At 46.3% G+C, this 13073-nt stretch overlaps 1 protein-coding gene across 1 annotated transcript; it reads right to left on the bottom strand.

Moving 5' to 3' along the window:
* Nucleotides 1–7333: 7333 nt before the first annotated feature.
* LOC110895271 lies at nucleotides 7334–9957 on the bottom strand. Its single transcript, XM_022142556.1, has 3 exons — nucleotides 8937–9957; nucleotides 8599–8823; nucleotides 7334–8463 (listed from the first exon to the last, which is right to left on the bottom strand). Exons 1-3 carry the CDS (start codon nucleotides 9955–9957, stop codon nucleotides 7334–7336), a joined length of 2376 nt encoding a protein of 791 aa, XP_021998248.1.
* Between the last annotated feature and the right edge of the window lie 3116 nt (nucleotides 9958–13073).

Genomic DNA, 13073 nt, shown 5'->3' with positions numbered 1-13073 from the left:
TATCCCCACACTTATCTTTTTTTCGTCCTCGAAAAAGAATAATGCAAACGGAATCATAGTCAAGATAGTCGATCGGGACAAACGCTTAAGTTATTTTATTAAAGCGATACTCGTGTTAGGTTCAAGTTCGGTCAATCCACCTAGGGTCTCACGCTACGAATTGCAAGTCCACCTACTCCCCCCTCAAGCTTATAGGACAAAAGGAACCACCACTGGGTTATTTCCTAACCGCCTTATACCAAGATCAAGAGAGTTTAAAATCAAATCTATTCTTCCCATTTTTTTTTCTTTTTTTTTCACATTTACGAGCGTAGACGTTGCTTTCCCTAATCCCAGAGGTATTCCGGCTGTAGAGTCGCTATCCCCAACCACAGATTACATAGGCCTCGATACTTTTTATTTAATTTGCAAGGTCGATTTCACACATTCTAGCGGTATTTCGGCTGTAGAGTCGCTATCCCCAACCACAGATTACATAGAATGGCTACTTTCATTTAGTTTCTAGCTCGCTTATTTTTTTATTTATATATATATTTTTTTTCCAACGAGATAATGACCAAAAACTCTAACAATCTTAGCTTATAACGGCATCCCTTATACTATTATTGGCAGTTTCAATTTCCCCACTTTCCCTAGATGAGAACCCACTAGTAGACCGATAATTAGGTATAATTAATATCAAAGGAACCCGAAACCGAATCAAGCCTACCCGCGCATCCCAAACTAGACACAAGCACGATTATTTTATCTCATATTATTATTATTTGAACCCGATCAAAAACCCGACTTTTCTATCATTTTCCGTTTTTATTTTGCAAACTTCTTATTTCAAAAGACATTTTCTATTTTTTTAATTTTTTTGGATTTTTCAATTTTTTCAATTTTTTTTGTATTTTTTTCATTTTTTTTCGACTCAAGACTCACTAACTACAAGTTCCCATCCCCACACTTGAATGTTGCATTGTCCCTAATGCAATGATGTAAACCTGACTCCTAAAACCTAAAGCAAAAATAAATATACAAGTGTACAAGTGGAACGACTTAGCTGAATCATATGTGAGACTGTCAGTATGCCAGTCGATACCACACATGCCCTCCAATCCAAAACGGGTTCAGCAAACTGTACTAACTTGGACACGCGAACGGAAGCGGCATCAAAATCAACCTATCACTCAAACATACCAAACCAAAATAATACATACCATCAAAGTATCATCAAACAAGTATCAACCAACCCAAAACCCGACAAACCAATATATCATATCAATACAGACCGACATATAAGGATCAAAAACAGCATAAAATAAAACAAAAGATATAAACGCCACGAACACCGCTGCACATCCTCATATATCTCCTGCCTAACCCTGCTCTCCACCAGCAGGCTCCTCCTGACCACCAGCTGGACTCTCCTGTTGTGGCTGCCTCGATGATGGTGGCTGTATGTGGAAATGATCATAAATAGCCTGAAACCCCTCATGCACCTCCTGCTGTGGCTGCCTCGATGATGGTGGCTGTATGTGGCTGCCTCCTGTCATATAAACCCTCCAATGTCAGCGGCACTGGCCGCGGCTGCCTAAAAGGATACTCCCGTGCTGGCAGCTGGTGCCTCTGAAGTGGCACCTGATAACGCTTCGGGATCGTAGTGTGCGCTGCCTCCTCGGCAGTCGGATCCAAAGACGGTGGTGCTGGCAGAACCTCTGTCCATGCTAGCGGATCAGTAAATGTGACTATCCTAGCCAGCTGCAAACTCCTCAGCTCCACGAGAGATGGAGCTGGGCCCTCAGTCATCCTCTCAGCTGGAAAATAAGTAACCACACCCAGATTGGCGGCCAACATCGTGATATACGGCCCACCATACAATCTGGTCGTACCTCCCCCCTTCTTTGGCCTCGCTAGGGACCATGCTAAAATACTCGCCAGGTTGGCTGGCCGCCTCTCAACCATACACATCAAACAAAACAAGCTGTGCTGATTTACCTTGTCCCCCTCGTGCTTCCCTATCAAAGTAGACGCTAAGATCTTGTGCACGAACCTATATACCGGATCCCTGATGTCTGACGCCACCAAATTGCTCGAATATGGTGAAATAGCAATGGTGCACCAGAACCGTGCTAAATCCTCCTTCAGCACACACGCCTCCGCCTCGTCTCTCACAACCTGCCTCAACAACCCTCTAAACTCGTCTGACCCAACCTCCTCAGCTGAATATAACCCTGTCGCCTCTGCAAACTGTATCAAACTCATATTAAAAACCTTTTTGCCCAACGCAAACGAAACCACATCCGGCTGGTCAAACCCTCCTGGGTGCCTATAAATGAACGTGGAGTGAAACTCCATAGTCAGCTCAAGATACTGAGGCATCTCACACTCTAACGCCCACCTAAACTTCTCCCCTAGAAGCTCCTGAATCCTCTCGACCTGTCCCAATCGATTAACCAAGTCCCAGTCAATCCTCCTAAACTCTAACAACTTCAATTTTTTTATTGCCTCGAACTTCATGTACTCGAATGATCCCAAAGTAAATCGTAGCAACGGGCTCTCTACCAGCTTATCACTCTGCCCGTGTGGGACCCCAGCATCCCTGTATAATATCTCTCGAAGTACCGGAGCATCCGGCTGCTCCTGTGCAGCCGCCTGAGCACGAGTATTGCACCTCTTGCGCTTCACACCCGAAGAGGATCCTGCACCTGACATCCTGTTCACAACAGATCAAATAAACATGCAAAACAGGTGAACAGTTAGTAACCTCAAGCTATTTTTGGTATTTTTGAATTTTTTGATTTTTTTGGAATTTTTCTGTTTTTTTTTTTATATTTTTATTTATTTATTTTTTTTAAATAAAATAATAATATAATAATGTACAATCGGACGACGGCCGTATAGCATTTCGTTCGCGGCCGTTGTTCGATACAAGTGACGAATCGCAAATCGTCTTGAAAATTAACCGAACTTCGCCCGAATGGAGACTGAGTACGGGCGAAACGGCCTAAAATCAAGCGAAGCGATCGTATGCGCAAAACGACACTCACAAGACTCACTATGACTCGAAACGACACAAAACACACTAAACGACCCTAGAAGATGCAAAGACTAGACTTTTGACGCAAACGACGACACTACGACCACGTAGACGCAATTTACACAAAAACGACACTTTCACCCCCTCCCGGCACCTTGCTCGCCCCCGAGCATTCCTAGGTGCCAAGAAATAATCAAATCCCAAAGTGTGGAAGCAACGGAAGCGAATGCGCGCAAATTTTGTGAAAAATGGAATCTTTATGTGAAAAATACGCGCAATACCTCCCCACACTTGAAGTTCATCATATCCAAAAACAAACGTCCGCGCCCAAACAAAACGCCCAAAAATTATGCGGACAAAACCACCCCTCCTATATGTCTCTATCACACCCCATGCGCACATCGCTCAAAGCAATAAATTCAAACAATCATATCAAACCAACCCAAGCCGCCCGCACCATGATAAATAATCAATAACACAACCCGACCTGACTGCGGACTCACTGACTCGACACTAACTGGACACGGACAGACTCATAAAACTGACTGATACAACAGGAGACCTGACCTAAAGACGCGAACCAAATACGATGCTAAACTTCGGACTCGACGACAGACCCCACATAACGAAACACAGACTTGACTCAACAACGAGAACATATACGACTACAGAAGTGTTTTGCAGGAGACATACCTTAGCGGCGATGACTCGAACACTGGTGAGATGGTGTATGGCGACCGCGGTCTGTGGTCGGCGGTAAATGAACTGGTGATGGTGTATTGCGGTGGAAGGGTGACAGTCTATGATGATGGTGGTGGTCGATTGTCGCCGGTGGAAGTGGTTCAGTGGTTAATGAAGGTGGTCAGTAACGGTGGTAGTGATGACGGGTGGTGATGGATGGTGGATAGCAGCGGTGACCGGTGATAGGCGGTGGTGAACGGTTGTATTGATGGTGGTGTTCGGTGGGTGAAAGTGGTGGTTGCGACGATGGGGAAGGAAACGGGTGGGGATGGTGGTTTTTGAATCGCCGGAGGGAAAGGATAAGAGGGTTAGGGTTTGAAATGGACACAATTTGGGGGTTTTGTTGCTGTGCCGACTTAGACTGTTAACGCGGCCCGCGTAAAGTGTGTTACCAAGATGAGGCGGGCCGCATGAACTTTATTTTTTTTAAAAGCCTTTTACAACCAAGCGGCCCGCGTAAAGTGTAATGTTAAGTGAATGCGGGCCGCGAGCGATTGTTTATTTGTCAATTCTTTTTAAGCCCAAGCGGGCCGCGTTAAATAGGGAAGAACCCTTACGCGGGCCGCCTGGACAGCAAAAGTCAGCTGTTTGGTTGACAGTAGCAGCAGTTTGCTGATTTTCAATTAATTTTTATACCAATTATGCCCCTGGACCTTTTAATGTCGTTTTTTATCAGAAAACGTACCTGGAATGCTGCTCCCATGTCGATGTCGGCCACGTGAAGGCAATGAAACCTGCAAAACTACTCACAACACACACAAGATGCAAAAACACGAAAAACGACATAAAAGACGCGAAACCACACGAACACTAAACTAAAGACGCGACAACACGGACGAGGACTCAATGTACAAACTCTACACTTGAGTTCTCACTCAAGAACCTACGTGGCGGTGCTAGGCGGGTCCGAAAGAGGAACGGTTTCCTCTTCGGCGGTATCGATGGGACCCCCTATGTAATGCTTCAACCTATGCCCGTTTACCTTCCACACATGCGAACTCGCTTCATCAAACAACTCGACGGTGCCGTACGGGAACAACTCCTTCACGACGTACGGCCCGGACCATCTCGACTTCAACTTTCCGGCAATCAACTTCAACCTCGAGTTGAACAATAGCACTTGATCGCCCACTTTAAACTCCTTCAACTTCCGCAACTTCCTATCATGCAAGGCTTTCGACTTTTCCTTGATACTCCAAGAACGATCATACGCGGCGTCACGAAGCGCCTCTAACTCATGGATTTGGAAAAATCGTCTCCTAGCGGCCTCGGTCAAATCTAAATTCACCGTTTTGAGCGCCCAAAGAGCCCGATACTCTAGCTCGACTGGTAAATGGCACGCTTTCCCATAAACGATCATAAACGGTGTCGTACCTAATGGCGTCTTGTAGGCGGTTCGGAAAGCCCACAACGCGTCGTCCAACTTGTCGGACCAATCCTGCCTACTCTTCCCTACCATCTTCTCCAAAATTCTCTTCACTCCTCGATTCGCGTTCTCCACTTGACCGCTCGTTTGCGGGTGATACGCGGTAGACAAGCGGTGCGTAACTCCATACCTCTCCAACGCCTTCTCCATAACCGCATTGCAAAAATGCGTGCCGCGATCACTAATAATGGCCCTAGGCGTACCGAATCGCGTAAACAACTTCTTCAAGAACCTCACCACCACTCGTGCATCGTTCGTAGGCGAAGCTTGAGCTTCCACCCACTTCGAAACGTAGTCAATCGCAACGAGGATGTACCGATTTCCACTCGAAGATGGAAATGGTCCCATGAAATCGATGCCCCAAACGTCAAAGACTTCCAACACTTGAATAGGATTCTGGGGCATCTCATCCTTGGATGAGATGTTGCCGGTCCGCTGGCATCGGTCACACTTTCTCACAAACTCGGCCGCATCGTCTACTACTGTCGGCCAATAGAACCCACAATCAAACACCTTCTGTGCGGTCACATGCGCACCAAGGTGTCCTCCAGTCAATCCCTCATGCACGTGCCTCAGGATCCCCGCACCTTCTTCTCTACTAACACACCTCCTCAGAACTCGATCACCACCTATCCTGAAGAGATAGGGATCATCCCAAATGCACTTCCTAGCGTCCCTCGTCAGCTTCCGCGTCTGCTGCGCACTCAAACTCTCCATCACAAACACGTCGGCCAAATAATTGGCTATATCGCTATACCACGGGAGGTCCACGGCTCCTGCCGTGACAGCATCAATAGACTCGTGAGGGAATCTATCTCCTATCGCCTCCTCACGAATCTCCTCTCGCTTCGGATCCTCTAAGCGGGACAAGTGGTCCGCCGCCACATTCTCTGCCCCTTCTTATCCTTAATTTCAATGTCAAACTCGGAAAGAAGCAGAATCCATCGTATGAGACGCGGCTTCGCGTCCTTCTTCTGAAACAAGTGACGCAGAGCAGAATGATCAGTGAACACGACGGTTTTCGAAAGAACGAGATATGATCAGAATTTATCGAACGCGAACACCACCGCCAAAAACTCCTTCTCCGTGGTGGTGTAATTCTCCTGGGCATCATTCAGCGTTTTACTCGCGTAGTAAATCGGGTGAAAATGCTTCTCCCGTCTCTGCCCTAACACCGCACCAACTGCGTAGTCACTCGCATCGCACATCAACTCGAATGGTAAGCTCCAATCAGGCGACACGAGGATCGGTGCACTCACTAACTTCTCCTTCAGAAACTCAAACGCATGAAGGCATTCCTCGTCAAAGACGAAAGGAACGTCCTTCTCCAACAATCGCGTCATGGGGCGAGTGATTTTGGAAAAATCCCTAATGAAGCGCCTATAAAATCCCGCATGACCGAGAAAACTACGAACCGACTTGACACTAGTCGGCGGAGGGAGCTGGCTAATCGTATCTATCTTCGCTTTATCAACCTCAATACCTGCTCGCGAAATCTTGTGCCCTAGCACAATCCCCTCAGTCACCATGAAGTGACACTTCTCCCAATTCAGCATCAACTTCGTCTCCACGCATCTCTTCAACATCCTCTCAAGATTCATCAAGCACTGATCGAAAGAACTACCATATACAGAAAAATCGTCCATAAACACCTCCATCGAACTCTCGACCATGTCCTGAAAGATCGCGATCATACAACGCTGGAATGTAGCAGGAGCGTTACATAATCCAAATGGCATGCGTCGGTACGCGTATGTGCCGTATGGACATGTAAAAGTGGTTTTCTCCTGATCCTCTGGTGCAATAGGGATCTGGAAATAACCCGAAAACCCGTCGAGAAAGCAATAGAACTGCTGACCCGCGAGACGCTCAAGCATCTGATCAATGAATGGGAGCGGAAAATGATCTTTACGAGTGGCGTCATTTAACTTTCGATAGTCAATGCACACACGCCAACCCGTAACAGTACGAGACGGAATAAGCTCATTTTTCGAATTCAGAACAACCGTCATCCCTCCTTTCTTCGGGACGACCTGCGTAGGACTCACCCAAGCTGAATCAGAAATAGGATAGATCAAACCAGACTCTAAAAGCTTCATCACCTCCTTCTTCACTACCTCCTGCATATTCGGATTCAACCGACGCTACGGCTGCACTACAGGCTTGAAAACATCCTCCATCAGAATGCGATGTGTGCAAAAAGTAGGGCTAATGCCCTTGATATCGGATAGCCTCCATGCAATCGCATCACTGTGCTCTCTAAGCACCTCAATCAACCTCGCCTTCTCCTCCTCTGTCAACTTCGAAGAAATGATGACAGGCATACTCGGCTTCTCTCCTAGAAACGCGTACTCGAGATGTGAAGGAAGAACCTTAAGTTTTAAAGGCGGTGGAATCTCTACGGGAGTACTCTCATCACTAACCGCATCGAGCTCTAACGGCTCAGCACTAACCTCGTCACTCTCATCAAACTGCTCCTCCTCTACCTCATCTACCTCATCCTCAGAATGCTCGTCAACAACTCCCTCGCCTACTAAATGAGCTCCACTAATGTACTCGAAACACGTGTCGACACAAGATATGAATGAATTGAGAAAATAGACGGAATGACACGGCCCACTAACATCATCTCCACAGCTAGGATGTTGCATCACCCTATCGATCTCGAATGTGACAACCTCGTCACCCGCACGAAGAGAAATCTTACCGTCAAAGACGTCGATGATCGCCTTTGCGGTTCGAAGGAATGGACGGCCTAGGATAATAGGAACTCTCTCATCGGCCTCCATGTCGAGCACAACGAAATCTACTGGGAACACAAACCTATCGACCTTCACCAACAAATTCTCTACTATCCCACAAGGATACTTGACTGATCGGTCAGCCAAGGACAATGACATGCGCGTGGGTGTAAGCTCTCCTAGACCAAGTCGCTCATACAACGAGAATGGCATCAGATTGATGCTGGCCCCTAAATCGGCTAAGGCGTGAGCAGGGGTAACGGCTCCCCCAAAGAAACATGGAATCGTGAATGTGCCAGGGTCGGTCAACTTCTCTGGTAGCTTATTCAAGACTACCGCGGAACAACCTCCTGTCAATGGAATATTCGAAAGCTCACCGATTCTCTCCTTACGCTTCAAAAGATCTTTAAGGAATTTTGCGTACTTAGGCATAGACTGAAGCGCCTCGATGAACGGAAGATTTATCTTCAACTGAGTAAACATCTCGAGGAATTTCCCGTACTCCTGAGCATATTTCTGCTGCCTGGCACGGGCTGGAAACGGAAGGCGAGAGTAATCAATCACCGGTGCCGGCCGACCCCTCGTCGGCTGCTTCTCCACTCTCCGCTCTACTGGCGACTCCTCGGCGTGTGCGGTACTTGCTGGGGCTAGCCTCGTGTGCACCTTGCCTGGAGCCTCCATCTCGATCTCCTCATCGACTTCATCTTCTCTCTCATCCTCAACTTCTCGTTCTCTCACTACCTCTCCCAAACTCTTCCCACTACGGGTCGTAATCGCCTTCGCTGACTGATTCGCGGGATTCGGGAAAGTGTTTCCCGAAAACTGACCCGGTGGGTGCTCCTGTAACTGCTTAGCAAGCCCGCTACTGTCCTCTGAAGATCGAGGAGGGCGGCCTGCTGATTCTTGAACTAAAGCTCGTTATTTTTATTAATTTGCTCCTGATTCTTCATGAACGCATCGGTCCGCGTCATCATCTGGGCAAACATCTCCTCCAGCCTGTTCGTACTAACCTCAGGAGCCTTCCCACTACCCTGACTCTCCTGAGTCGGTCCCCTACTCATAAACTGACCACTCGAACCTGACCCACTAAACTGCCCTGAACCAGAATGCGTGTAAATACCGGGCCCTCTACTCTGATACTGACCAGATGGAAATCCAGGAGGATTTCCAGACGAACGATAACCACTCGAATTACCACTACCGCGCCAGTTGGAAATAGAATTATTGAACGGATTCGTGGGACCCCTAGACTGACCGGCTATGTACTCTACCTGCTCAAGAGTGATCGTAGGACAATCAATAGTATCATGTCCTCCTCGACAAACCTCACACCTATCGACTTTCTTCTTTATCTCACTCAACTCCTGCCTCATCTCTTGCCTCAACTCCTCCTTCGCTCTCTCGACTGCAGCAGCTACTGATGAATCCAAGCTAACTTGGTTTACCCCTCGACCGGCCGAGGTGGTACGCACAGGAATGGAAGTCCTGCTGGTAGTGCTGTAGTCCATATCGGAGTGGGCAAAACTCTCAAACAAATCATTGCACTCCGCCACTGTCTTCTTTCCCATAAGCTGCCCTCCTGCTGACGTATCGAAACGAGCCCTAATCTCAGGAGTAAGTCCATTGTAGAACTTCTCTACTAACGCCCAGTCAGATAGACCATGCTGAGAACAACGGGTAATCAAGGTCTGAAAACGCTCCCAAGCTAAGTGATACGGCTCATCTGGCTCCATACGAAACGAGTGGATCTGGTCACGAAGGCGAGATGCCTTGGCTGGCGAAAAATACTTGGCTAAGAATGCATCGCGAAGGCCTGCCCAAGTAGTGAAAGTGCCAGCAGGCTGGGAATCGAACCAGATGGCTGCGCGTCCAGCAAGTGAGAACGGAAAAACCTGAAGATACCTAGCATCAAGATTGACACCCTCGATGGAGAAGGTGCTGCAGAGACGAGTGATGCGATTGATATGAGCTGGGGCATCCTCGTCGTCACGACCATGGAACTGGCAGGAATTTGTGATGGCGGTCATAATGTAGGATGGAATCTGCCAAGACCGATCGTTCGGGATCTCGGGAAGGGTGATGGGGGAATTGTGGTGGACTATGTGAGCGGGTGGATGGCGGGGAATTGTGGGGTGAAGACTTTGGTGTAAAATCGAACGCTGGGGTGGACTGTGAAAATGAAGTAGAGCTAGAAGCACGTACCTCGGACGTAGAAGATGAGAAGGAAGACTTGAGTGCAAACGGCAACGGCGGCGGTCCCTGCGAGCGCGTATGGGGCATCCACTGCAAAAACCGAAAACAAACAAGTAAGAAGACTCTACTAAACGACTCAACTAACTATAAAAAGACACTTAGTTACTTAGACACCTACGACTCAAACAAAGAAACAAATAGCACGTAATATGTCAAGTAAGTCCAAACAAAGTAATTAGCGCAATCGCCAAGAGTCCCCGGCAACGGCGCCAAAAACTTGATGTGCTGAAAATAGGTTAAATAAAACTAACTAAATTACCCTAATTCTAGACTCTCTAAGCTTTAAAATTATAAAACTAAGACTCGACCTAAACCCTAAAACACACAACCGGTAAGTGAACCGATCGTTGTAGTAAAGCTAAAGTAAGTCCGAGTATCGAACCCACGAGACTCTACTGATTACGCTACGACTCTATCTAGACTCAGACTGACACGACATACTAAAATGTTTATTAATTTGGGGGGGGGGTTTCTAAAAAAAATCCTAAATAAAATAATAAAAGAATGCTAGAAAGCTAGACACGACCAAGAATCGAATGAAGCAATAAACAATAATCAAATAATCACGAGCACGCATACGCACCAAGATAAACTACCATAGCGTTTACAATACAAGAAAGATCCACAACCACGACAAAAATCAAATAAAAATCCAAACTTTATTATGCCATAGTCATTAGCCTAGGTAGTTAACGGTTTTTAGCCGGAAAACATAATCAAGAATGCAAATAAAGTCGTATTAAATTCTGAATTCATCATGTTACACATAAAAACGAACAAAGAACGAAAGATTAGGATGGTAAAACCCGTGGTCTTCACTCCTGAACGCTTCAATAGTGTACCCGAATGATTCCAAGCTTCCAAGATGCTCCAAACCCTTCAACAGCCTTCAATCAGCAGTCAAAACTTGCCCAAGGTTGTCCAATTTCGTAGATGTTCCGGCTGTTGACGATGATATCTTTAAATAGTCTTCAAAAACCCTACTGGCCGTTAGCTGCTGCTTGGAGTGCACGTATACAGCTTTCTCGCGGCCCGCTTGAAATATATTGAAGAGTTGATGCGGGTCGCCTAGGGTTTAAAAGATCAGAACCATTCTCCATGTCTCTCGCGGCCCGCGTAGATATGTTGCTTAAGTTGACGCGGGGCGCGAGACATTCAAATTTCCATAATTCTCTTTTAAGTTCATGCGGGGCGCGTAAAGGGTGATTATAAGTCCACGCGGCCCGCCTGGGAACTCCAGAACTGTAATTTTTGCTTCGTTTCAGCTCCCGACTCCTCGGTTTCCGTGCCAGCCTTCCGCCTTTCCAGATTTCTGCTCGTTTTTGCTCCTTTTGGCTGTAAAGACCTGGAAACACAAATAAATCAAAAGTATGTACATTCTAAACTAAACCGACACTAAAACTAACTAACTAACGACTAAAACCGACGCGAATACCGATGTATTTTGCAATACATCAATCCCTATCTCTAACTCCTATTTATAATGATGATATTGCAGGGTAGTCACTTCAGTGACGTCATGTTCATAACGGCTAGTCCGATTGCAACGGCTAGTTGTCTGTTGATTGATTGCGGATAAGAACAAAATACAACTCGTTTATTTACATAATTACTCCTTATACATCGGGGGCAATTGTTAGGGGAGGATTTCTCAATGACCTGTGATCCTTAATTACTGTTGGGTTTGGTGATCCTCACTTCTGTTTCAGTTACTGATCCTCAGAAGTGCTTCAGGATCAGGATCATGGATCATCTTAAGGATCCTTATACTAATGATTGTCTACTTTGAATGTGGTATTGTTTTGCAGGAGTACCAGCTTGGACCTGGTCTCAGCGACATTCCTGGAGCATCTTCCATGTTTATTCCGCACGTGCTCAACTAAAAGTGGACGTTATGGAGTCGTGGGGGACTTGCACCATTTGCGGAATGTTAGTTAGTGTAGATATTTCCCATTTTTAAAGGGGTAGCGAGCTAATTAGAAAACACTTTTTTTGCTAATCTTGGCTACACACACTCGTACAACTGCTCTCACCAGCTCTTGGCAATTCACCTGGCGATTACACACATTTTTACACAATACACTATAGTGATCCTTGTACTTAGCTCGCTATCATCCAAAGTTGTAATACATTCATTGTTTAATTTGAGTTGGTGATTGGTAGTTTCCATCACCCGAGGTTTTTTATGTCGGAGATCATTCATTGATCAAGGGCTTTTTCCTCGTATAAATCTTTGTGTCACTTGTTCATTTCATTTCCGAGTGATCCTTATTGTTGTTCATCAATTCAAGCATCATACCTCAAAACAGAAAGTTTGGTTACATTGTCATAGCTTGATTTTTACCAAAACAAATCCATATTGGCGGGATTCCGGTATGACTGAAGGACCTGAAGAAGCAATGGTCTGCAGTTCCGAATGTCCAATACTTGGGTGGATTAACAGGAATGCATTTTGGACCTGCGAGGATCCTTGAACCTTGACTCAGGCTCTAGGATCCTATTTTCAACCAGCAGGATCCTCTGTTCAGCATCAAGGATCCTTCACCAGCTCAGGAGGGTACATGGGGACACAACCAGTTCAAGGATCCTCTCAGGTTCAAGGATCCACTCAAGTTCAAGGATCCTCTCAGGTTCAAGGATCCTGCTTTCAGCCTCATGGATGCATTCCTGTTAATCCACCCAAGTATTGGACATTCGGAACTGCAGAATGCTGGGAAGTTATGACCGGAGTGTCAAAATTCAGCAATCTAGGCATCAATGGAGAATGATCCTCCACTGGTCTCTTCTGTTTCTTGATGTCACCAATCTCCTTGAGGATCTTTTCGTTGGTTTTATCATGCCCTTGTATGTGATCCCTCATCTGCAAAATCAAAGTAAAAATATCACTAGT

This window comes from Helianthus annuus, chromosome 2, assembly GCF_002127325.2.
Source record: "Helianthus annuus cultivar XRQ/B chromosome 2, HanXRQr2.0-SUNRISE, whole genome shotgun sequence".
Lineage (NCBI taxonomy): Eukaryota > Viridiplantae > Streptophyta > Magnoliopsida > Asterales > Asteraceae > Helianthus > Helianthus annuus.
This window is presented reverse-complemented; position numbering and strand designations above follow the sequence as displayed.